At 42.0% G+C, this 27,940-nt stretch overlaps 1 protein-coding gene across 1 annotated transcript in view; it reads left to right on the forward strand.

Annotated features, from left to right (window-relative positions):
- Window positions 1-264: 264 nt before the first annotated feature.
- The window catches only part of LOC143988575 (carboxypeptidase B-like), a 47,926-nt gene continuing 20,250 nt past the window's right edge, over window positions 265-27,940 (forward strand). The window contains exons 1-5 of the mRNA XM_077488250.1: window positions 265-421; window positions 517-592; window positions 16,269-16,393; window positions 23,307-23,403; window positions 23,485-23,586. Of these exons, the coding sequence (XP_077344376.1) occupies window positions 321-421; window positions 517-592; window positions 16,269-16,393; window positions 23,307-23,403; window positions 23,485-23,586 (501 nt within the window). The 5' untranslated portion in view covers window positions 265-320. The remainder of the gene's footprint in view (window positions 422-516; window positions 593-16,268; window positions 16,394-23,306; window positions 23,404-23,484; window positions 23,587-27,940) is intronic.

The raw sequence follows: 27,940 nt of genomic DNA on the forward strand, positions 1-27,940 counted from the left end.
GTTATGGTTCCATTAAGGAATATAATGAATGATAATTTTCGTGCCCAAAGTTCAGCTTTAATAAATATGTTCTCTGAGAAGGATAAATAGCCATGATATTCAAAGGCAGGCCAGAGCGCTGGTTAATAAAGTTTATTTGTACATCATATTCAGTGCATGTTTCACAAGTGTTATGTTTGCTATGAAATTTTCCACAGGTGTGTGGTGAAAAGGTTCAGGGCCATGGCTATAATTAAACACACGCAAAGCAAAATGAGGCACAAACACAGACAGACATTTCATGAAGCATGTGGCACGCGTACTAAGCACAGAGTATAAAAATGTGCAGCCAACAATTGATTTCTTGCTTTGCCAACATGTGGACCTTACTCCTTATTACATGCGTTGCTGCAGTGTCTGCTGAACCCCTAACCTATTATGGGTAAGGATAACCACTGTACCTTCAACTCCACCTTAAATTAACTATCCTTTCTTACTAAACTGTTTTGTCATGCCATTATTTTTATTTCTTTTAAGGGATAAAGTGTTTCGGGTAGTGCCACAAACAATTGAACATGTGGAACTTCTCAAATCCATAGCCAGCCTGACAAAGGTATGATAAAGATAAAGAATCAGGACGTATACTAAGCATCTTATAAGGGTATTTACATTTACCTGTGAATATTTTCCGCAAATACTCTGATGACATGAAAACTCGGGAGTCCCACATGTAAAAAATGTAGGCATTCACATACGCAGCATCTGTCAAATAGCAAGTATTAGTGTGAGAAGCCTTAGATGCATGTTATCTCTCTAACTACTGGGATGCATACTAAGGGGGTTGTTTAAAAAAGGAAAATCTACTTTTCACTGCAAGGGCACTTGGAAGTGCAGTCACTCTAAATCAAAAGGCAAATCCACTTTGTACTACAAGTGCAAAGATCACTTGAAATTTCACTCAAAGTGCACTTGGAAGTGCAGTCCATGTAAATCTGAGGGGTAGAAGTGAAATGAGGGGAAGCTCTTCTGATTTTATTATCCAATCATGTGCAAGCTAAAATGCTGTTTTTTTATTTTCCTTGCATATCCCCCTCGGATCTACAGTGACTTTACTTTCAAGTGCACTTGCAGTGCAAAGTGGATTTTCCTTTAGTAAATAACCCTCCCTGTGTCTGTTGCAACTACAACAAACGCAATGAAGCTATATGAAATTTATAGTAATTTACTTTCCTGGCCCTTTCAGACAATGGCACTTCTATTTGAAGCTTCTTTTTTCTACTTTACAGCAACATATATTCCTAAAAATATATATATTCCACCCAGAATCAAAAGAAAATGCTGGTTGGAACCCATAATGCCTGTACACACGGTCGGACATTCCGACAACAAAATCCGTCTGATTTTTTCCGACAGATTTTGTCCTAAACTGGTGTTGCATACACCCGGTCGGGCAAAGTTGTCGGAAAACCCAATCGTTCGAAACGTGATGACATTCGTTCGTTCCGACGGGACTACGTTGAGGCTACTAGCCAACAGCTTTGGTCTTGTAATTTGATCTGAGCATGCGTGACACTTTGTCCGATCGGAATTCTCTACAAACGATTGGAAAAAGTCAGATCGGATTTTTTTGTCAGAAAATTTGAGATCCTGCTCTCAAATTTTTTCTGTCGGAATTTTTGACGGAAAAAGTCCGATAGAGCCTACACATGATATGATTTTCCGACAATATAATCCGATCGGACCTCTTCCATCGGAATTTCCGAAAAACTTTGTTCGTCAGACTGTCCGCTGAAACTGTCCGCTGAAGCCCACACACGAGCGGACTGTCCGCCGAAACACTGTTCAGCGGACAAAGTTGAGCGAACAGTCCCCGCGTGTGTACGCGGCCTTAATCTAGGCTTACCTGTAGGTCAGAGTGGTTTGTAAGGGTTTACAACCACTTTAAGCACAACCTCAGCTATGCCAGGACACTAGAGCTAAGATCTCTATTCTAAAATATATGAACTCCTCCCCCAACCATTACCATATCATTGTGACTTAAAGTATACCTGTCATAAAAGAACTATAGGGGCTGCCATTGCTGACCTTTTACTAAAAATCCTAGTTTCTGGGCTGTTTCTGGCTTCAGTACCTTCTGCGTCACTGACCTGGAACAGCCATGCACATTAGAACATTAAAATAATGTCCGAGTTCCACACACACACAATTTTTTCTAGAGTTGTGCCCTTTACGGTATTATAGCCCTTGGCTCAGAATGATTGTCAGGTTAGTATTGTATGCTAGTAAAGTACATTAGTATTTTCAGAAGTGAGGCCAGTAGCAATATATGCTGGATATTCCCCCATTCAGACCCCACAGGCTCGCACAGTCAGTGACAACTGAACCAACTATATCAATCTGCCCCCTGCTCAGACCTGCATTCACAGGGTCTGGCAGAGGGAAGTCTTCCATCACTCTGACTTCATTTATGAGACGTTATGTGACCCAACGAGGGAGCCCTAAAGGAAGTCAATGCTGGAAGAAGGAAGTGTGTTGTGCTCATTCATAGCTCACAACTGTCCCTGATTTCGAGGGACTGTCCCTGATTTGGAACAAAGTCCCTCTGTCCCTCATTCCTCCTCATTTGTCCCTCATTTTGGTCTGGTCTATATAGTTGTATATAAAATGCACTAATTATCTTTCATAAAGTGTTTCCCAATGCTAAACCTTTCCTCTGATTTCTAAATTGCTGCATTTGTAAATTTCCAAAGCCAGTATAAGGGAATAATAGTGGTAAAAAAGCACTTGTGGGTTTAACTAATCTTAACTAAGGGGGTGTGGCAGGGGGGCGTGTCCTATACCTACCTACTTTTGCTAGTAAATGTCCTTCATTCCCATCTCAGAAAGTTGAAAGGTATGCTCATTTGTTTAATTCCTGTCCACCAGTTGTACCCATACATGTGATAGCACAGACTGGGCCATGCAGCCGGCACACCTTTGTTTTTGCTGGGCGCACACTTAATCGTGCACCTTCGGGATGAAGACTGAGTTGTCACAGACAGTGTTATAAACCAGCACCTGATCACGTGATCATCATGATAGCCGATCACCATTAAGGGAAACCTCCATTGTTTTTTTTTCACCTTTTGTGAGGTGATACATTGCGTGAATTTATTAAAACTGGGGCAAACAGAATCTGTAGCAGTTGTGAAGGGCAATCAATCAGCTTGTATCCTCAGCATGTTCAGTTAGACCCCTTTCACACTAATGTGAAATGTTTTAGTGCTAGAAATAGCGACTATAAAGCGCCTGAAAACTGCCTCCCATTTATTCCAATGTGTGCTTTCACGCTGGGGTGGTGCGTTTGCGGGACGTTAGAAAAGGTCCTCCAAGCAGCATCTTTGGGGGGCCCCTACCCATTGAAATGAATGGGCAGCGATTCCGAAGTGCCTGAAAAGCGCTTCAGAAGCACGACAACACAGGAGTTTTTAACCCCTTCTTTGGGGTTAAAAGCACCTTGCTATCGGCCAAAAAGCGTTGCAAAACAGCACCTAAACAGTGGTAAAGTGCCACTAAAATGAGCACCACTTTACCACTAACGGTTGGCGCTTTCAGTGTGAAAGCAGCCTTAAGCTTTGAAAATCTAGAAGCTGATTAAGTGGTAAGCACAGCTACACCAGATCTTTGCAGAGGCTCTTTAGAAGGGAAGCCTATATGAAACAGTCTGTAAATAAAAATATATTCAAAAGTATTGGGAGACCTACCTGTACAGGCACATGAACTTTAATGGCATCCAGTCTTCGTGCATAGGGTTCAATATTGGGTTGGCGCAGCCTTTGCAGCTATAACAGCTTCAACTCTTAATCCACATCTGGCAAATGACAGTCCTCATCTGGCAAGTGACAATCCCCACCTGTCAAGTGACAGACCCCATCTGCCAAGTGAAAATCCCCACCTGGCAAGTGACAGTCCACCATGGTGTTGTGACGATTGAAGCGTCAACACTAGCCATTTCCCCAACAAATCACCAGTGAAAAAACGCATCCCAGTCCCCCCCCCCCCCAGCCTTATCATAATTTTCTTCCACACAGCCAGTCCTTGGTGTCAAAAAGGCGATTTTTGTCGTGACTTTGACATTGCTGAGGACATATTGGACACTTTTGACACTATTTTGAGACCATTCACATTTATACAGTGATCAGTGCTATAAAAATGCACTGATTATTGTATAAATGCCACTGTCAGGGAAGGGGTTAACACTAGGGGGCAATCAAGGGGTTAAATGTGTTACCTAGGGAGTGATTCTAACTGTAGGGGGAGGGAACTCCCCGGTGTTCCTCTGTACTGGGAACACACCATTGGTCTCCTTTCACCTGACAGGATGTGGATAGTTGTGTTTACACACACAGATCCATGGTCATGCTCTGTTATCAGGCACTCCTGTGTGCCCAGTGGACACCGCGGCCTCCGGGCACGCACTTTGGCTCTCGAGTGACATGGCGGGGCGTGCGCATGTCCACTAGACAGCTGGGAAGCTGAGGACGTCATATGACACCCGCCCGCCCCAGGAGATGTTACTATCTGATTGTACAATTTCCTTTAGATTTCCCAACCGGTATATACAAGAGCCTGCATAATTGGATGCAGATTAATTGAATAGCATACGTAGGTCTTCATATTAAATTGTTTTGGTAAATCTAAAGTTGATTTAACAGAGATTGTTTGTTGAGATGATAGCATGTGGTGACACAGGCAGTACATCATGCAGAGCCTAGGTAATGCCTCCCCAGGGACCCACTGGCACAATGGACAGTTGCTCATTGATGAATGGGAAATCTGCGTATGCAGTCGCACACCAGGGTTTTGCAGGGTATCTGAGTTCTGAGCATACATCAGTACACATGCAGGTGTTTTACACAAATGCCAGTGCATGACCATGTTCTGCTGCCTCTTAGTATTCATTTTAATTGGTGGATGTACATGGCAACAGTGGGTCCTGGGGATGTCATTATGCTGTATGACCCCTGTTATGCATTCATGTGTTACAGATCAAGTCACATTGCATGTAGGAAGACATATTAAAAGGGTTGATAATAAATAAGCAGAAGAATTGTTATGAGAATTTCTTTACTAATACAAGCAAGGAATGAATGTTCCTTGACCCTAGGACACTGCTAATATTTAGCATGTACGTGATGGAGACAGACAAGAGTACTTAAACTTTGGCACACTAGCAAAACGCTGTATTGTATTTTAGTACTAACCTCTATGTCTGGCATATCATTGTATTGTCTTGGTGCTTCAAGAAAAAAAAATGTGAGTCATTGGTAAGGAACATAATAACAATATTTTAACACCATCTCTTTCTGTATTTGTGGGTATTTGTAAGCTTCAAGCTGTTAGCATATCCCCTATTAACCAAATACATTTTACAATGAAACAGAAGTCGTCAAAATGTAAATTAAGACATTTTAAAATCAAACACAAAGTTATTAAATATAAATTGGTAAACTGTGTAGGAGAACACTGTCATCAACTTTACCATGGTATCACAGATTATTTTAAAACAGAAGAAGAAAAATGTCCACACTATGGTTTGTTTCAGAGATTAGCTGAATATATATAGTTTCAAATATTTTATAAGCATAAAGTCCTCAGAAACAGTGAAAGTGAATGTGAGTTCATGAGAGAAAAAGTCCTTATAAATCTCATTGTAGGAGTGTCAGCAGAAAGGATTCAAGACCCAAAGACCCAAGAGAAAAGGGCCAAATGTGAGTTTTGACAATTACCTAGTGGGCATCCACTTCCAGTAAGCCCCCAACTGCTACACATACGCCACCCATGTTGGAGGCTTACTGGAAGTGGATGACCACTAGGTAATTGTCAAAACTTGCATTTGGTAAATATTAGAAATATTGGTGGGAGCTGGGGGGCCTATTGCAGAAGCTCAATGAGATCCCTGTTCAGTGGGAGTTGGGAGGCCTATTTTCTGGGAGCATTTGGAGCCAAATCAAGGGGGTTCACTAAGGATCTGCCCTGAAGATTCATGGGAGAAGTGTCTGGCCAATATTGGACCAATACTGGATTTGTTCCAAGTATCCAAGGACACAGTAAGTAGAGACCTGGAAGTAGGATCCTAGTGACTGTCTGCTGTTTAATCCCTTCTGTGCTCTACTGGCAGTTCCAGGATTACTTGTGTTTCTAGTCTTTGCCAAGAGTCAGATTTCTCTGAAGAGACTAGAAATATTAGAGGGTTCCTCCAGTTACTTTGCACACTAAATTTGGAGTATCCCAAAGCAGCACCCAAACCAAGATCAACCAGCATTAAAGCATAAAAAGACAACACCTGGCCTGGTCAATGAATAGTAAGCCCACGTACACACGGTCGGAGATTTTGCCAACCAAATCCGTCGGATTTTGCCCGTCGGATTTAGTCCGACGGATTGTGTCCGAAACTGTTGCATACACACGGTCGGGGCAAGTTGGTGAAAAATCCGATCTTTCAGAACGTGATGACGTAATTTCGTTACGATGGGACTACATTCAGGCTAGTAGCCAATAGCTTTGATGTAGGAATTTGATCTGAGCATGCGTGGCACTTGGTCCGATGAAAATGCTCTACACATGATCGGATTAGGTCCGTCCGGCCCAGTTGGTCAGGAAATATTTCCAACATGTTGGAAAATTGGGTCGGACGGAGATTCGGACGGAATCAGTCTGATGCATACCACACACAGTTGGATTATCTGACGACACGGTCCGATAAGACTCATTCCGACAGATTCTCCGACCGTGTGTACAAGGGCTAAGACTGTTTAAGTGGTCGTGTGCATGGATTCCTTTATACCTGAATGGGAAGACAACCTAAGGCAAATCAGCGTGGGGCCTGTCGGGGGTCCACGCTACACTTATTTCCTAGATGTATACTATGACTTCTGTAGTTCACCAGTCTTTTTCAGCGTATTTTATCACAGATCCTAAGTCTCAGTGTAAATTAGTGTAGATTCTAAGCCCTTGCACTGCCATGGCAGTCTAGTGCTGAAAGTGGGGGTCTATTAGTAAAAAACAAAAAAAGATTGAGTCAGTAATAATAATAATCATCTGAGAAATTTTTTAATGATTTTTTTATGTTTTTTTTTTGTTTTTGTATTTTATGGGACCTGAAAGAGCACTTGCACTATTTTTCACAACTTGTGTTGATATGGTAATCCATTCGGCTCAGGGGTGCATTCCACTACTATGCTGGAGTGCCATTTAAAATAAAAAAATAAATAAATGGAACTGCAATGCACAGCACCATACCATGTTAACATAATAATCATAACACATAGGTGGGAAGTTGGTCTATAATATTGGAAAGAACACACTGCTGACAAGAGCAAGAAGGGTGCTGCTCACCCCTATAAATCAGAAAAATAAAACAAATTCCCCCACCAACGGGGTTTTTAGGCAGCAATAAACAATAAGCGTAGCATACTATATAAAAAAGATTATTTTATTGTATGGTAAAAACATGAGCTTCACCCAGGTATTTAAAATAAAAAATATAGATAGAACCAAGCTTGTATATACAAAAATTACAATGACATCAATGGGCATACACTAAGCAGACCTAACTATAAATATACTGTATAAAATTAGTAACAGCAAAAAGAAATTTTTTTTATAGTTCTAACGCGTTTCAACCACTAGGGTCTTCTTCAGAGATAGTCTGTTGATAGAGAGACAAGATACAACTTAATAAATCTATCGAATAGTATTAGTATTAAACATATTCTAAATTTGTTAGTGTAGTTACCCAGTATAGTATTGCCGAGAGGTTCATATAAATTATAGTGCTTAATGGTGGAGTTTACCCAGGTTCATGCTTAGACGTCCCTCACAAATTAAAGAAGGTGTATGGTCCATACATCTCGCCACAGAATCCAGCAGTGGGGTGAGGGTCGGAAGCCCAGAGGCGCGGCTCACGAGCGGTCACACGACAAAAACCCTATGCCCCACAAAGGTTGTAGGAAGTAGGTGCAAACGTAGGCAGCCTGCCTGTATGGTAAGCCACGCCTGTGATGGAAATCCCAACATAATCGGAATTAGACATATATATTTTTATATTTGTTTTTTATATTCTCTATATTTTATATATAGGCCCACATGTGTGGTATGAAGATATCATGTATATGATTTGTGTGCATATAAAGGGAATATCCCCAGATATCTGTATTCACATCTAAAAAAAAAAAAAAAAAAAAAAAAAAAAAGGGGGGGGGGGAGGGGAAGGGGGGGAAAGAAAAACAAAACTCAAAAACCAAACACACACTAAAAAGGAGGAACAGAACAACAAACGTAACTCTAATCAAAAGAAGACAAGCGTGAAATGACATGTGGTAGAAATAGTGTGTGTGATGGCAACCCGATATTGGGTGACTAGAGTGAGTGAGTGAGTGAATAGTGTACAGGGGAAGTGAGTAGTGAGGTAAAAGGTGTGGGTGTTGGTGTGATGAAAAGAATTTAAGGGATAACATATTAGGAAATCAGGGTGACAATGGGAAGAGTGCATTGGGGTGCTGGTGACGGATAAAAATAAAAATAAAAATAAAATTACATGGAATGCTAATGTTGGACTAGTGAGAGGTGACAAAAAAAAAAAAAAAAAAAAAGATTACAATAACTATTCAGATGTGGTAAACCATGTTTATACTGAGGGTAATAACAGTTACCTGGATAGCTAGGCTGGACAAAAGATTCCCAAAGTGGAAAAGGAGAGACAGTAGCTGGGAAACTATCGCGGGAAGAGTGCCAGATACGGTCAATGACTCCTAGTCCATAGGGGCACCCCCATCTAAAAATGAATAGAGTGATAAGGCGAGCTAGCTGTTAAAAAAGCTAGTTTGAGAAAATTATTTAAATAAAATGGGGGCATGTCAGCCAGGCTAGCAGATAGTCAAACTTACCAACCAGGGATTCAGAGATACAAGAGTCCTTGTTTGTGTACAGGAACTGACGTTTACTGCCAAGTGTACTGTGTTATATAGTGCCCCGGGATTGCATCACAGGCAATGGCCGCCCACCCATTGGCTGGTACTGCCTATTATTGCTTGGCCGCCTAAACAGGTCGACCACGTGTGACCGCCCCGGCGTCCCGGAAGGTCGTAAAGCGACCCCGAAACGACGTCACTTCCGACGCAAATGCACGACGCGATTGCGTCACGTCCGTCCGTACGAAGGGTCAGACGAACGTGAGGCACGTCCGGAAGTGTTCAGGGACGCCGCCGACAAGGAAATACGTGTCTCCAATGGCTGGGCGGGACCAGCCCGCACCAGTCATATAGGGAGACATCTGTGGAGAGAGCCCTGCATGTGCACAGACAGGGGTCCCTCCTGCCCTTGTCGGGGAGTCGCGCAAAAGAGGCAAACAACCCCCCACACACCACCTCCTCCACATAAAAGCGGAAGGGCATTGGAGGCAATGTGCAGAGGGACCGTAAATGTGGGGGACAAGCATAGACCCGGATCAGGTCAATGTGGGGATATGCCGCTACTGTCCAATACCTCCCCTAACCCCCAGAGCAGGGATGGGGTAAGGGTGTGTGGGTAAAAGACGGGAGGGGAGAAGAAAAGAAGAAAAAAAAAAAAAAGAAAAAAAAGAAAAAAAAAGGAGAAAAAGGGGGGGGGGGGGAAAGGGACAGGCGACCGATCCCAACACACCATTAGCTAAAAAAGCCATTTGCTTAAGCAAAGAGAAGAATAAAATAAAATCTTTTTCAGATTATTACATATACACATATAGCATGCATGTCCCGACGTGCAAACGCACGTCTTTATTCAAGGACAGACAAAGTAAATATATAGCTAAGTGAATATATAAAAACAGCAAAAATGAAGTGATAACATAATTATACAATCAATCACAGAAGAATATGGTGTTCTGTTGCGAACACTGTACCATGGTACCCTGTTTAGTTGTAATCATAATAATTAGAGACTATCAACAATTTATAGGAGGGGCATGGTCAGGGGATGTTCCTAGACACTTACTAAAGAGTTAGAGAAGAGAAAAAGAGGGAGCATAAAGGAGAACGGGCTCACAGGGTAAGGGGGCAGGTACACCCGGTCTCTACTGTGTCCTCCCTGAGGAGAACCCCTTTAGGAAGGGAGCAAAAGAGACCGATTCGTTCAGGCCTGGGAAAGAGGTGGCGTCCAATTTATGTATCCACCTCTGTTCCCGTTGTAATAAGGTCTTATTCCAGTCGCCCCCCCGAACAGGTATGTGTATACGGTCTAGGGCAGTGAATGTAAACTTAGGCATTCTATAGTTGTGTATTTGCACGACATGACGTCCAATCGGCAGGTAATAGTTGCCTATTTCCATGCTATACACATGTTTGGACATTCGGCGATGGAATTCCTGTTTTGTTTTGCTCACATAGTACGCCCCACACTCGCATTCCAAGAAGTAAACCACTCCTCGTGTCTGACAATTTACGAAGTGTGTGGGTCGAAAGTTGGCACCGTTTGGTAGACAGAAGGTTTTATCACGTCTAATGTATTTACAACACGAGCAGTGATTGCAAGGGAAGGAGCCAAGAACTGAGCAGTGTTTGGACCTTTTGTTCTCATTCCTATATTCGCTCTGCACCAGTTTATCGTATAGTGAAGAGGCCCTTTTGAAAGAGATAGAGGGGCGTACTGGTACCAGACAGCCGATCTTAGGATCGTCTTTTAAGATCGACCAGTGTTTTTGGATAATATCCAAAATGATATTGTGTTGTTTGCTGAAGCGCATAATGATCCTCAGTGGATCCACTGTAGGGTCACTGCGTTCCTTTTTAGAGAACAAGAGGTCCCTGCGTGGTAACACTGCAACTTTGTTGTAGGCCCTGCGAAGGCAAGAACGACTATATCCTCGTGCAAGGAATCTAGTCTGAAGTTTCTGTGCCTCTTCTTTAAAGAGACTGTCATTAGAACAGTTTCTGCGGAGGCGGAGATATTGGCCGTAGGGTATAGACCGTTTTAGGGCCATAGGGTGAAAGCTATCTGCATGCAATACCGTGTTGCCCGCAGTGCTTTTTCGGTATAGAGAGGTGAAAATGGAGTTATCTGGGGTGCGTCCTATAGTGACATCTAAGAACGTAATGCTCTGAGTGTCATATGTCACAGTAAACTTGAGATTATATGTGTTTATATTCATGCAGGACATGAATTCCAACAGGGCAGCCTCCGATCCCTCCCAGATGACGAGGACATCATCGATATACCGCCGCCACATAGCAATGTGGCGCGTGTATTCGAGGAGGTCCCCGTCATCCAGGAGGGACTTCTCCCACTCCCCCAGGTACAGGTTGGCGTAGGCCGGGGCACAACAAGTGCCCATGGCCACGCCCTGCACCTGGAGGTAGTGGGAGTCATTGAATAGGAAGAAGTTGTGATGTAGGATGTAATCAAGTCCGTCCACTATGAATTCGTTAACTTCAAATTTATATCTCCCACTTAGTTGAAGTAGATTTTGTATAGCCTTGATCCCCTTCTCATGTGGGATCGAGCTATACAGTGCCTCCACATCAATTGCCACTAAGATGGAATTAGCAGTTAAGGTATGGTTCTCAATGGTTTGTAGTAGATGCGTTGTATCCTTCACATATGAGGGCATACTCAAAACAAATGGCTGTAGAAATGAATCAATGACTTTGCTAAGATTTTCAGTTATTCCCCCTTTCCCTGAAACGATCGGCCGGCCAGGAGGTCTTGTTTGGCATTTATGGATCTTTGGTAAACTATAGAAGGTGGCGGCCTTAGGATATTTAATTCCAATAAAGGCATGTTGGTCCTTTGTGATGCCACCCTGAGCCAGGGCTGCATCTATTAGCTTGTAAAATTTATTGTAAAAAGTCTGTATTAATGTACTCGGGATAGTCCTATACCATTCTTTGTTGTCTAGAATCTCTTGGCACATGCGTACATAGTTTGAGTTGTCCATAAGGACAACATTACCCCCCTTGTCGGAGGGTTTTATTGTGATGTTGACATTGTTTGTCAGCATATGAAGAGCTTTTATTTCTTCTGCATTTAAGTTGTTAGGGTGAGATTTCCTAGATGGCAATTTACGGATATCCCTCGATACTTGTTTAACAAATGTGTCAATATTTGAGTTTAGACTTAGAGGTGGAAATTTACCTGAGGGTTTTTTGACCATCGACCCAGGGGTGTTGGGGGGTTCATTCGTTGTATCCAATAGCATATCCAGATCTATCTGGTCTATGAGGTCCAGAGTATTGTTTTCTTCGTATAGAAGTGTCAAATCTCTCAGGGCCTTAAATTCTCTCATACTGAGTTTGGGGTAATCAATGGCATTGATATCAGTGGCATTCCTAGTGTGCAGGCTCTTTAGCAAAAGCCTGCGTGCAAAAAGTTGTATATCTGTGATGGTCCCAAAGGGATCAAAGTTTTCTTGTGGGCAAAATGTTAAACCACGCGCCAGAACCGCAGTTTCCACTGGTGATAGCGCGTAGGACGAAAGGTTGATCACACTGAAGGATTCGCTTGGATCCGTGTAACAAATGCGTCCAAGTTTCCTACTCCCTTGTTTAGTCGGGGTGAGGGAAATCCCCGCTTCGGGTTTAAAGAGTTCTGACCAGTTTCCAAATCGGATACATGGTTTTCCCATACAATAAAATAATCTTTTTTATATAGTATGCTACGCTTATTGTTTATTGCTGCCTAAAAACCCCGTTGGTGGGGGAATTTGTTTTATTTTTCGGAAGTTGGTCTATAACCCTAATACAAACTTCTTTTAACTGTAGATTTTTTTTTCCAAAGCTACACATTTCAACATGGTAAAGGCAGTGACTGTAAAATATCACATAATCTATTGGCTTGCATTTAATATTGCGTTTACATATATTGTATCCTTAGCTAATATGACATGCTGACTGTTGTAATGTCCTTCAAAATCTTCCTGTGTGTATTTAATGTCTTCAGTACATCCCTCTCCATTCTGCACCATCACCATGTTTAGTTACTCACACCAAGCAAAGTTTACAAAAAACTCTAATGCCGCGTACACACGACCGGACCTTTCGACAGACTTGGTCCGGCGGACAGTCCAATGGACTTTGCAGATGAGGTCCGCCGGACTTTCAAACGAACGGACTTGGCCACACACGATCACTCCAAAAATCCGACGGATTCGAACGTGATGGAAGTTCATAGCCAGTAGCCAATAGCTGCCCTAGCATCGGTTTTAGTCCGTAAGATTAGCATACAGACGACCAGATTTTTCGACCGGACTCGAGTCCGTCGGAAAGATTTGAAGCAAGTTTTATTTCTAGGTCCGCCGGACTTTTGGGAAGAAAAAGTCCGCTGGAGCCCACACGCGACCAAATTGTCCGACGGATTCCAGTCCACCGGACCAAGCCCGTCAAAAATTCCGGTCGTGTGTGTACGCGGAACGAGAGTGTTTGTACAAATATCCATGAAATATGCATAAATAAGTCTGATCTGAGCCAAGCTGTAATCATAAACTCATGGCATAACAACATTTGAAAGAATCATTTAATATTTAGTATTCTGAAACCTACAACATATCATATATTGTATTTACCCTTCATATGTACATGATTGGTTAATGCTAGTAAACTGCTGAGCTGTAGAAAACCCCCACTGCAGGAAATGTGGAATGGCACAATGACATTTTAATTATCTATGAACATGTAGGAGTTGTACAGAAACTGCAGGCTTGTCACTGGGAAATACTGACTCCTCCAGCCTTAATTCCTGACATTGTGTATGCAGTACATAGGGATGGCTGCATAGATCATCACACTATAGATATAAATACATACACTATTACAAGACCATTATTGTAAACAATATTTTTTTTATTGACATTGACATTACCCACTTGACCTCAGGGCCAATTCTGACATTTCTCTCATACATTCTGACATTTCTCTACAAAATCTGCATTTTTTTACTAGAAAATTACTTAGAATTCCCAGACATTATACTGTATATTTTTTTAGGCCTAGGCCCTAGGGAATAAAATTGAGGGTGTTCTGAAGAGTCTAGTGAGAGACTAGGAGCTTTGTGAGAGGATTTACAGCGAGTTCTGATCTGCATTAACCACTTCAGCCCCAGAAGAATTTATCCCCTTCCTGACCAGAGCACTTTTTCGTGATTCGGAACTGCATTGTTTTAACTGACAATTGCGTGGTCGTGCAAAGTGGCTCCGAAACAAAATTTACGTCTTTTTTTCCCACAAATAGAGCTTTCTTTTGGTGGTATTTGATCACCTCTGCTGTTTTTATTTTTTGCACTATGAACAAAAAAACAGCGACAATTTTGAAAAAAACACATTCTTTTTTTTAATGAATTTCCCCAAAAAATATTTAAAAAAACATTATTTTTCCTCAATTAGGTCGATATGTATTCTTCTACATATTTTTGGTAAAGAAAAATCGCATTAAGCATTTATTCATTGGTTTGCGCAAAAGTTACAGCGTCTACAAAATAGGGGATAGTTTTATGGCATTTTTATTGATCTTTTTTTTTTTTATTAGTAATGGGGGCGATCAGTGACATTATGGCAGACACATTGGACAATTTTGACACATTTTTGGGACCATTGGCATTAATACAGCGATCGATGCTGAAAACTTGTATTGATTACTGTAAAAATGTCACTGGCAGTGAGGGGGTTAACCACTAGGTGGCACTGTAGGGGTTAAGTGTGTCCATGGAAGTGATTCTAACTGTGGGGGGAGGGGCTGTGTGTGACATGTCACTGATCAGCTCTCTCGATTACAGGGAGCAGAGATCAGTGACACTATCACTAGGCAGAATGGGGAGATGCTTGTTTACATTAGCATCGCCCTGTTCTTCCTCATCGTGAGAGGGTATCCCTGCGGACATCGGGTCCGCGGGACCCGAAATTGCGGTCACGGAGCTCCCAACGGGCACGTGCGCGCCCGCAAGCTTCCTCTTAAAGGGCAAAGTACAGGTACATTAATCTGCCTTTATGTGCCCTTCTGCCACAGTATATCTGTGTGAGGCAGTCGGGAAGCGGTTAAAGTTGAAGTTACAAGTTCAGTTGCTATAAGAGACAGTGGTCTACAGTTTGCAATTCAGCTTAAAGGCCCTTGAACTGTATAGCTGTTCTTCTATTCCTATTTTTGTCTGGGAGTCTGTCAAGCATTTTTGCATCTGCCTTAATGGTACACATGACCGGACTTTACGGCAGACTAGGACCGAAGGGATTAGTCCGTTAGACAATCCAATCATGTGTGGGCTAGTCTGATCATTTTTCGAAGAAAAAAAAAACAGATGGACCTAGAAATAAAACATGTTTCAAATATATCCGACTGACTCAATTCTGAAGGACTAAAATCAGGAAAACCGTCCGTCTGTGTGCTGGTCCGATGGACCAAATACGACGCAAGGGAAGCTATTGGCTACTGGCTATTGAACTTCCTTGTTTAGTCCCGTTTACGTCATCACGTTCAAAACTAATCATCATGACTAAGGAATGGACTTAGTCCGTTCATGTGTGGCCAACTCCATTCGTTCAGAAAGTCCATCGGAACTCTGCCGAAAGTCCATGGGGAAGACTGTCGGACCTAGTCTGCCGGAAAGTCCAGTCGTGTGTACGCGGTATAAGGGTGTTCAGGCCAGTTTTGTTAAGAGACAATAAATCTCTTTTTGCATTCTCAAAGAGTCTGGTGCCCAACTTACTCTATCTACACCACACCCACTATGCCTAGTAACCCATACTGCGAGATGGATGTCAGCTCTCCCTGACTCTGGAGGTCACCATTAGGCCTTTGGTGGTTGGGGATGCCACTCCAAATATATACGAATATATTTTGTAAATATAAAATATATACATTTGAATAAAGAGAGGTGAATGTTGTGCACTTAGGGCTAAGTTCACCCACAAGTGATATTTAAATGTTTACTAAATGAACCCCTAACTGGGTGTTTGCTTCTTTGCTTATCTTAGGTGTTCGTACTGCTTTATTTTTCATTCTCCAGTTCAGCAGGAGATTAAGCATTGTTTTTCTCTACTGTAGTGTTATGTAATCAAATGAACCTATAGGTCAGGGATATGCAATTATTGGATCTCCAGCTGTTGCAAAACTACAAGTCCCATCATGCCTCTGCATCTGGGTGTCATGCGTGTGGCTGTCAGAGTCTTGCTATGCCTCATGAGATCTGTAGTTCTGCAATAGCTGGAGGTCCGCTAATTGCATATCCCTGCTATAGGTGATTGAACCCAGAAGTGTCCTCCTTCAATGTCTATCTTCTGTTTTCTCTCATAGCTGGATTTTTGGGTTCCTGACTCAGTTTCACTTCTTGAACAAGGAAAGGCTGCTGACTTTCGGGTTGGATATGATAATGCTTTTGACATTCAAGCTCTCATTTCTCACAGTGGAATGCCATTTGAGTAAGTGCAATCAAAGCTGCTCTGCCTTTATGGCTTTCTGAAATTTTGTCATAGTAAGAACATTTGGGAAATGTATATTTTGTGAGAAACATTATTAAAACAGTATTAAACCCAAAACAAAACATTTATTAACCACTTCAGCCCCGGAAGATTTTACCCGCTTCCTGACCAGAGCACTTTTTGCAATTCGGCACTGCTTCGCTTTAACTGACAATTGCGCATGTGACGTTGCACGCAAACAAAATTGACGTCCTTTTTTTCCCACAAATAGAGCTTTCTTTTGGGGGTATTTTATCACCTCTGCAGATTTTATTTTTTGCACTATAAACAAAAAATAAAGCACCAATTTTGAAAAAAAAATTTATTTTTTACTTTTTGCTATAATAAATATCCTCAAAAATATTTAAAAAAACACAATTGTTTTCCTCAGTTTAAGCCGATATGTATTCTTCTACATATTTTTGGTATGACTAAGGCTATTTGACGAAACATGTAAGCTGTTCTTATCCTCACTTTTCTGTAGATAAATAAAAACTTTAATACGCATGTGCAAGTTGCCAGCTCTCTGTATATATCTGCATTCGGTTCAGGTGTTTGGAGGACACTTGGAGCCAGAGTATCGACTATTCCAATTTCTCACATTTCTGTTCTGGGACCCTGAAGTGAGCGCTGCATCTGTTTTTCATTTGTTTTTCAAAAGCACAAGCACTCCACTCCAGCCCTCCAACAGAATGTATTAGCTTACATGGATGCGACAAAATACTTTACACTGGCAGGAGTGATTAAAATGAAAAATGTTTACTTATTCATGCAAAACCTTTATCTCAAAAGAAAAAAAAAAAACAAGTTGGAGTTTGGCTTTGATTCATTAGTGTATCCAAATCTTCTAACACTATCCTCCCATAAACTTTAATGGCATCCCAGTCGTAGTCTGTAGGGGGTCAATATTGAGTTGCCCCCCCCCGCCCCTTTGCAGCTATAACAGCTTCAACTCTTCTAGGAAGGCTGTCCACGAGGTTTAGGAGTGTGTCAATGGGAATGTTTGACCATTCTTCCGGAAGTGCATTTGTGAGGTTAAGCACTGATGTTGGATGAGATGGCATGGCTCGCAGTCTCTGCTCTAATTCATCACAAAGGTGTTCTATTGGGTTAAAGTCAGGATTCTGTGCAGGCCAGTCGAGCTCCTCCACCTCAAACTTGCTCAGCCATGTCTTTATGGACCATGGTTTGTGCTCTGGTGCGCAGTCATGTTGAAACAGGAAGGGACCATCCCCAAACTGTTCCCACAAAGTTGGGAGCATGAAATTGTCCAAAATGTCTTGGTATGCTGACACCTTAAGAGTTCCCTTCACTGGAACTAAGGGGCCAAGCCCAGCTCCTGAAAAACAACCCCACACCATAACCCCCCCCCCCCCCCCACCAAATAATTTGGACCAGTTAAAAAAGCAAGGTCCATAAAGACAATGATGAGCGAGTTTGGGGTGGAGGAACGTGGCTAGCCTGCACAGAGTCCTGACCTCAACCCGATAGAACACCTTTGTGGTGAATTAGCCAGGCCTTCTCATCCAACATCAGTGCCTGACCTCACACATGCACTTCTGGGAGAATGGTCAAACATTCCCATAGACACACTCCTCAACCTTGTGGACAGCCTTCCCAGAAGAGTTGAACCTGTTATAGCTGTAAAGGGTGTGCCAACTCAATATTAAACCCCACGGACTAAGACTGAGATGCCATTAAATTTCATGTGCATGTAAAGGCAGATGTCCCAATACTTTTGACAATATAGATATTTTTTTTAAATGCTACCAAATATTTAATTCCACTTTTTTAGGTAGCAGTGACATCATCAGTGTGCTGCACATAGTCTGTGGGTGGTGCCTAATAGCTCCTCCCACTACAGGCTGCATGCTGGAAAAGCAATAAGCGAAAGGTTGGGACTTTGAATGAAGCATGCAGCAGGAAAGTAACAAGGACACTATGTACTGATAACAATGTCTTTATTCCATGTAGCAATGCACATACTCATGGCACACATGCAAGTATAAAATTAAAAATAAATAAGTTCATATATTTACGTGAACAAACATGGTCTTGCAATAGGGCTTGCAATATACAGTTTATCTTTGATGCTCACAGCTATATGTCACATCCATGGTCATTGTGTAAGTATGAGGAGAGGTTTCAGCTGTATTATCCTCTCCCAACATAATATATATAACTTTTTTACCTCTTTATTTTGACATAGTGTTCATTTATCTACATTCAACATTTAGACATTCTCCTTGAATCTGTTCCTGATGAATGGATATAATTCCATGAAACGCGTCGAAATTTTAGTAACAATATATAAATACAGCGCTCACAAACATAAACCCATCATAAGTGAAAACAAAAGCATAAAGTCCATAAAAAAACTGCAAAAAAAGTGCAGAGAAAATGTTTCAGAAAAATTTTCAGGCATACCAACACCCCCACATGTGTCCACACTCACCAGATCCCAATGACACACAGCTTTTCAGTCTGGGGGTCAGTACAAGCTTGTAAAGATATCCAAAGGATGTTCACAGAATGGCAGATACACTGATGGGACTTGATGATAAATAATCCTTCAAAATGGTTTCTCAGCCATAAAAAACAGGTACCCAAAAGAAAAATGAGAGACTGATAGTGAAGTATGCTAAGAACAGGTATTTATTGCGCATAAAAATGCATACTTACAGAGACGTAAGTTAAAAACAGGCATGGAATTGATAGGAAAATACAGCAGACGCCATTGCTGGCGTTCTTTCCACGAGACCAAAAGTGACGTCAGTCGTGCCGGAAGTTGCGTCACGTCAATGCATTTCACCCTCTCACACGGCATCATCAATGGACCTTTGATGACGCCCTGTGGGAGGGTGAAATGCATTGACGCAACACAACTTCTGGCACAACTGACATCACTCCCGTCAGTCCCTCTTTTTTCTTTTGGGTACCTGTTTTTTATAGCTGAGAAACCAATTTGAAGGATTATTTATCATCAAGTCCCATCAGTGTATCGGCCATTCTGTGGATATCCTTTGGAAGCTTGTACTGACCCCCAGACTGAAAAGCTGAGTGTCATTGTGATCTGGTAAGTGGGGACACATGTGGGGGTGTTGGTACGCCTGAACATTTTTCTGCAATATTTTTTCTGCACTTTTTTTGCACACCTTTGTGAAGCATTTTTCATTTTTTTATGGACTTTATGCCTTTGTTTTCACTTATGATGGGTTTATGTGTGTGAGCGCTGTATTTATATATTATTATTATGGTCAGGTGTTTAGCACTTTGTGTATAGCAGCTTCATTCACCTACTTCACCCAATTTTTATCACCATCAGTGTGAGTTTATATATTTAGATTATATATTGTTTCACAGCGTTAAATTTTTAGATGCTACATTCAGATGTTTACAATGAACCCTTAGATGCTACATTCAGATTTGTAGAACATAGATTCTTAATCTATTCTTACCAATGCTTGGATAGTTTCTGCCTACATTAACCACTTACCCAATGGGCACTTAAACCCCCTTCCTAAGCAGGCCAATTTTCAGCTTTCAGTGCTCTCACATTTTGAATAACAATTACTCAGTCATGCAACACTGTACCCATATGAAATTTTTGTCCTTTTTTTTCACACAAATAGAGCCTTCATGTGGTTGTATTTAATCAGCACTGTTTTTTTTTGTGCTATAAAAGAAAAAAGACTGAAAATTCTTTAAAAAAATGCATTTTTCTCAGTTTCTGTTACACAATTTTGAAAACTAGTAATTTTGCTTCATACATTTTTGCCAAAATGTATACTGCTACAATATCTTTGGTAAAAATAACCCAGATTGGTGTATTTGGTCTTTGTGAAAGTAATAGAGTCCACAAGCTTTGGTGCCGATCTCTGAAAATTGATCACACCTGAAGTACTGATGGCCTATCTCAATTTTTGAGACCCTAACAAGACAGGGAAGTACAAATATCCCCCAAATTACCCCTTTTCGGAAAGTAGACATTCCAATGTATTTAGTAAGAGGCATGGTGAGTTTTTTTAAGTTGTATTTTTTTCCACAATTCTTTGCAATATCAAGATTTCTTTTTCTTTTTTTTTTTTCACAAAACTGTCATATTAGCAGGTTATTTCTCACACACAGCATATGCATACCATAAATTACACCCCAAAACACATTCTGCTACTCCTCCTGAGTACGGCGATACCATATGTGTGAGTCACCCAAAGAGGCCCAACATTTCAAATCTAATTTGACTATCTATTACACTTTTGTGAGGCACTGTAGTGGCATAGATGTGGCATGGATGAGAAGTGATGTGGCATGAATGAGCATGAATGGGGATAGATGAGCCATGGATTGGGATAGCTGATCATGGTTGAGCCATAAATGTGGATGGTTGAGTATAGGTGGGATGACTGAGCATGAATGAGTATGCCTGAGTATGGATGGGATGGCTGAGTACGGATGGGTACGGCTAGGTACGGCTGGGTTACGGCTGAGTATGGCTGGGTATGGCTGAATACAGCTGAGTATGGCTGGGTAAAGCTGGGTATGGCTGAGTATAGCTGGGTATGACTGGGTACGGCTGAGTATGGCTGGGTACAGCTGAGTATGACTGGGTATGACTGAGTATGGCTGGGTATGGTTGAGTATGGCTGGGTATGGCTGGGTACAGCTTAGTGTGGATGGGTACGGCTGAGTATGGCTGGGTATGACTGAGTATAGCTGGGTATGACTGAGTATGGATGGGGGAAGGATGGATGGATGAGTATTACTGAGTATGGATGGCTGAGCATGGATGGATGGATGAGTATTGCTGAGTATGACTGGCTGGATGAGTATGACAGAGTGATGGCTGAGCATGGATGGATGGCTGGATGAGTATGACAGAGGGATGGCTGAGCAAGGATGGATGGATTTGTATGACAGAAGGATGGCTGAGCATGGCTGACTTGATGGGTATGACGGAGGGATGGCTGAGCATGGATGGATGGACGGCTGGACAAGGCTGCAATGGGCACGGATCAACGCTGTGAGCACTACAGATCCAGCCCACATCGCTGCTGCACCCGATCTCTCCCCTCTACGCTCACACTGTACCGATCAGTACAGAGAGGGGAGAGAGGAACCGGACATGACGCTGGTTTGTTTACAAGTGATCACTCCATCATTTGACAGATCACATGGTAAACGCTCGCTATCAGTGGCCATTTACCATGAACCATGATGCGCCGGGTCCTGAGAACTCGGCGGTACTGGATACTCTTGTGTGCGCACCTCAGGGAGGACGTCAATGTACGTCCTCCCAGAGTTATCGAGCCACGCTGTAGCTGTCATTCGGCTAATCATATTGGGTTCTATTTTATATGAGAATATGAGAATATGGATTGAGAATATGGATTGATGAATGTCGCATATTGCAAGCCCTGTACCATTACCATGTTGTTCACTTGTAAATATATTAACTTATTTAACTTATAACTTATTTGTTATTATTGATTTTATACTTGCATGTGTGCCATGAGTATGTGCAGTTACATGGAATAAAGACATTGTTATCAGTACATAGTGTCCATGTTGCTTTCCTGCTGCATGCTTCATTCAAAGTCCCAACCTTTCTCTTTTTGCTATATTAATAGGGATGGAGACAATTGACTGTACTGGTCTTATGCCTCATTTAAAGTCCCAAAAACTTTTTTCTTTCTGCCTGCTGGAAACTACAGAGAGGGCGAATAGGACACCAGTCACCTTGTGCTAGGAGAGAGAAACAGCAATCAGTCCTTATAAAAGGAAATCCTTGATTAGAGAAAAAGAAAGGTTTTTTTCATGATGGATAAAATATGAACAGATCTGGAGGAAATAAAGAACACCAAGATTTTAGTAAGAAGAAGCCTCTTGCATTTTGAGAATATTTGCTTACCCCAAAGCTCAGCTTTGAACCCAAACCCTGGAGATGCAATGCATTCTCCATATGGTCTCCATGCTCTGAAAATGTTCACAAATATTAACTATTATGTGTTGAGTGCAGCCCCGAAACACTAGTGAAAGAATACTAGTCATAGGTTGTTTATTTTGTTCCTTTCATCTATTTCCAGACCATTAAGTTTACCTGTTTAGATAGAAATCATTTTTAAATACTTTTACTTACCGTACGTGACTTAAATACAGCCTTTTGCTTTGTGTAAACATATGAACAATTTCAAAGCTAGAAATGACAAATGTATGGAGGGAACTCCTCTAATGCACACTTAAAATAAATCTGTCACAAACCTAGGTAAGATATGAAAAAAATCACAAGCAAATATTACCTTTGCTTAAAACGGCATGACAATATAATCACCAAAACCAGAGCTACAAGCTACATATATGCAAGTCACGACTTTTCACATACACATAATGAGCGGACAAACGTTTTATTTTAAAACATTTTTACAATGCAGTGTTTGGTCCCAGGTACTTCAAGTAAATCTATGGATTTTTTTTTTTTTTTTCTAGTTCTTTAATTTTAGGCTATTTTTATTTTTTTAATATGCTCATCCATTCTACTATGTAATGCACATGTGAATTTGTAAGAATCTGATTTTATGCTATTATTTTCCTGTAATAACATACACAAGTCTTATATACATTGCCAACTGATCATTTTTTTCATAATTCCTCAAAATGAGTGTTGGTAAGTTCCATTCTGAGCACCAGGAATAAAGGTGACCCAGTTTTTGGTTGACATTTTACAACAAATTCTGGGGAAAGAAGGTGGGTTTTTTTTCTTTGGCCATTTTAAAAGTTTTAGATTTGTATGGTAAAATAAGCAATATAGAATTTACACCAATTTTTTTCAACACATAGTATTGAAATCAACTTGACATACTGGTCTGTTTCTGTGCAGGGTTATGATTGATGATGTTCAAATGGTCATTGAAAATCAATTTACCAGCAAAGTTCGCTCTGGACATAGCTATGAGAAGTATAATGACATTGAAACAGTAAGGCTGTAATTCGGTTGTAATTCATTTTCATAGAAACACTTTATGAAAAATATGTTATAGCTATTGTCTTCACTTTAGATTTATGCCTGGACTGCCAACATTGCAGCAGAGAACCCAGAACTTGTCAGTCGCTCACAGATTGGAACCTCCTATGAGGGACGTCCTATTTATTTGCTTAAGGTAACCGTATCCTCAAATGTACCAATATTTAAAACAGAAATGCTGTCTATTTTTAAGGAAACCCGTGTTAATATATAATATTTAGTCTGCCAATGCTATACACTTTTTCTGAGATTTCTAGTTTTCTTATCTGTCTTGCTAATCCAAAGGCGTCTATAGTTTCTGAGTGACTGACCTGGACAAATATTCAGATCAGAAATATTTCTATCCTCTGTCAGAGAAAGCCAAGCAACTAGCATTTTCAGAAGGAGGTTGGTGATAGAAGATTTCTCTAGTCAAGGTTTTTTTTTTAAAAAAAAGCAGTTGCCGTTTTTAGAAATATGAGGCTATAAAACTCATGAATTGAAATGATCATTTTTTTGCAGGTAAAAAAATATGCATTTATACTTTTTGTTAGGAGCCTGTAAAGCATTGCACTCATTATCAACAAATTGTGCGTGTAATAGTTACCACAGTCCTGCAGACTGTCTATGTAGCTGTCTACCTGTCCCTCAGGCAGTTACTGAATGACGGGAAGCTCAACTAACTACCTACCTAGAGCGCTCAACAGCTTCCTGGTAGTTCATTGAGAACTACAAGCTGACAGTCACAAAGGCTGTCAGCACTTGTAGTTCATTGATTTTCAGAGATCTGAGAACCAATGATGAGAGCCTCACACAGTTGCACTCTCTCCCCACCCCCGCCCCGGCTGACTGTCACATAGAGGAGGGGGATCAGTGGGAGCGGGGTCTGATGCTGAACATGTTAAGTGTAAAAAACCCTAAATATTGTTCATAAAGGTTAACTTGTCTTTTATTTATTTTGCCCTCAAAACTCCACAGAAAATGCTCTCCTTAAACTTACAAATGACCTACTATTGGCTAAAACCAACGGACATTATTCTGTACTTCTACTCCTGGGCCTTTCGGCTGCCTTTGATACAGTTCACCACCCCCTCCTCCTCCAAAAACCTCCACTCCTATGGTCTCCGTGATTGTACTCTTAGCTGGTTCTCATCCTACCTATCCCACCTCACCTTCCCTCGGGGTTACTTACAATTCTACTTCCTCCTCTCCTCTTCCTTTCTCTGTTAGAGTCCCCCAAGGTTCTGTTCTTGGACTTCTCCTATTCTCAATCTACACCTCCTCCCTTCGTCAGTTGATTGCTTCCCATGGCTTTTATTACCACTTCTACGCCGATGACTCCCAAATCTATCTCTCTACCCCTCAGCTCACTCCATAAGTCTCCTCACGCATCACAAACTTACTAACAGACACATCAGTCTGGATGTCACATCACTTCTTCAAACTCAATCTATCCAAAACTGAGCTCATACTATTTCCTCTGCCCCTCGGGCCTCTTCCCCTGATTTCTCTGTCAAAATCAATGGCTCAACTATCAACCTATCCCCCATGCCAAGGTCCTAGGTGTAATCCTCTCCATTCAGCCCCACATACAATCACTGTCCATAGCTTACTGCCTCAAACTCTGCAACATCTCCAAGATATGCCCCTTCCTAACCAATGACACCACGATTCTTCTAATTCACTCCTTGGTAATCTCTCGCCTCGACTACTGCAATTCCCTTCTCATTGGCTTATCCTTACATATGCTATCCACCCTTCAATTTGTCATGTTTAAAAAGAAAACTAATCCCACTGTGCTCATGAGATCATACACATCATAAGGGATTTCTTATAGATAACAACAATGGTTATAATAATAATAGTGGTACAGCATGTGTGAAAATTTATAAGATATCTGAAAAAGTACTTGGTAATGGAGGGAAAGAGACTGATGCAACTGAAGAGTTAGGTGCAGCTAAAAGGTCAGCGATAAAGCTGGATGGAACAAGCGTTGTTGACATAGAACATAGAACAACATAGACATGTTGACAATGAACTGGCAGGCAGCTGTCATGCAAAAGATTCCAGACCCCCCAAAGGGATGTGAAGACAGCGGCGTCTATGGGCTCCTAGGACCAAGACAACAGGCTTCGGAAAGTAAAAGGGCGCATACAATGAGTTTCAAAGGTCTGACTCCTTTTTCAGAGGCAGGGCCTCTAAGATGCATTGTATATGCCCTTTTACTTTCCCAAGTGTGTTGTCTTGGTCCTAGGAGCCCATAGACGGCGCTGACTTCACATCCCTTTGGCGAGTCCGGAATCTTTTGCATGACAGCTCCCTGCCAGTTCATTGGCTGTGCTGCACTCAGCTCTCTTCTGTTCCAAGCTCAAGCAGAACTGCATTTACTTGAATGTAAGTGTTTACTCATGTTGTGCAATAAATTGATATGTGCTTTTATTAACACGTGCGCTGTGGCCACTTTCATGTTTTCCGCAATCCATCATGTTTGCTGCTGCCAGGCTCATCCACCATACAAACCGCTCAGTGTCTGCTACCCCTCTCTGCCAATCCCTCTACCAAACAAATTAAATTAAAAATATTAACAACAACTTCCAATCCATCCACAACTCTGCCCCCAGCTACATCATTAACCTAGTTTCAAAATACCAATCAAAGCATTCTCTTTATTCCTCCCAAGACCTCCTACTCTCTAGTTCCTTTGTCACCATCTCACGCTCACCTCCAGGACTTCTCCCATCCTCTAGAACTCTCTACCCCAATATATCTGACTATCTCTTACCATCCCCTACAGTTATTAGCTCTTGTATCTCTTGACTCTCCTTCCTAAATTGTAAGCTCTAACAAGCAGGGTTCTCTGATTCCTACTGTGTTAAAGTGTTTTGTCATTTTACTGTCTAATGTTGTAAAGTGCTGAATAAACTGCAGGTATATAAATCCTGTATTATATAATAATAATAATAATAATAATAATAAAATAACATTATTATTCCTATTTCTTGCAAGAGAGAACAGCTGGATTACAGTCCAGTACCTGACATCCTCTATAATAATTTGCCTACCCAACCACTGCATCATTATGACAGACAGCACAGTTCATACAGAGCAAGTCAGAAATGGTTTTCATTGCATCACGCAAGACGAGCATGCTGATGAGGAGGAGCAACTACACAAATGTCCAAAGAATGAAACAGCACATGTACCTCTCAGTTAAATGTATGCAGTGCCCTCTTCTAGTTAGCCTGCTAGGCTAAATTTAGTTTTTGGCTTCACTACAGTCAGTGGAGCAGGGATCTATTGTTTTTTTTCCTGGTGAGGGATTCCTACGCTGGGGAATTGATTCCCCTTGTCTGTATCTGGACAAAGCTTCCAGAAGATATAGCAGAAGGGTCAACCCTCGAGTTATGAATACTTATCATGCTCCAACCAATTCCTGGCAGGAAGGAATCCAGAAAGTGGCTAGGGAGGTCATAAATGTGTGGGAGGCCTTTCCAGAGTGCTCTGTCCTCAACAGCAGTGGTCCCCAACCTTTTTGGCACAGGGGACTGGCTGTGTAGATGAAAATTGTGCTAAGGACGGGGGGGGGGTCACGATTTTTTGAGGGCAATGGCTGGTATTAGCGCTTCAATCATCACAGCACCATGCTTGATATGGTGTCAGGGTGATTGAAGCGCATTATTTCGATTATTACATTGTAGTAATAAATGAAATAGTTCAACTCACCATAATGTAGAATCAGTGCGAGCCCTAAATGTGTCACTTGCCACTGTTGCCTGCTACCAGATGTGGATAGTCACTTGCCATGCTGCCTGTAACCAGATGCGGACTGTCATTTGCCACATCACCTGCCACACTGCCTGCCACAAGATGTGGATTGCCACCTGCCACGTAGCCTGTCACCAGATGTGGAGTAAGTAGAGTGCCCCTTGTGGTATGTCAGGCAGACAGCTGAGGGGGTGAACTACAAGTCCCAGCACACATCACCTGTACTGCCACACACTGCTCACCTATCACTGATGACGTCACCTCTCTGTGGGATCGCCCCTCTGGATGTTGCAGGGTGTCTCCCGCCTCATGCTGCAGCTGGTCTCATCTGGCAGAGGGAGGGTCCGGGACTCCTTCGGCTGTCAGTCTCTGGCTCCACCCTTCTGCCATTCCCGATTAGATGTCCGGGGGGCAGGCAATCTGCTCTGCTGAACAAGGAATCTAAGTTTTCACACACCGAGGAGACGCAGGAGAGCGGTGATGCCGGGTGGGCAGTATAAGATGATGTAATCTCTCTGCTCCCCGCTGCACCTCCGACACTGAGACAGAGCACTGGCTTTGAGGGGCGGAAGAGCGGTGATGCGGGGGGGTGGAGAAAGATGATATCATCTCTGCTTGCCCGCCCGTTGCTTCTTCCATCCACCCAGCGCTTTCATGCCGTTAGCACAGCATGTCTCTTGCGGCTGCCCGCACCTGCGGCCCAGCTGCAGAAGGGCCAAGGCCCGGTAGTGGGCTGGGGACCAGGG

The sequence above is a fragment of the Lithobates pipiens genome, unplaced genomic scaffold, assembly GCF_037356315.1.
Source record: "Lithobates pipiens isolate NorthernLeopardFrog02 unplaced genomic scaffold, aLitPip1_a1.2 Scaffold_18, whole genome shotgun sequence".
Taxonomy (NCBI): domain Eukaryota; kingdom Metazoa; phylum Chordata; class Amphibia; order Anura; family Ranidae; genus Lithobates; species Lithobates pipiens.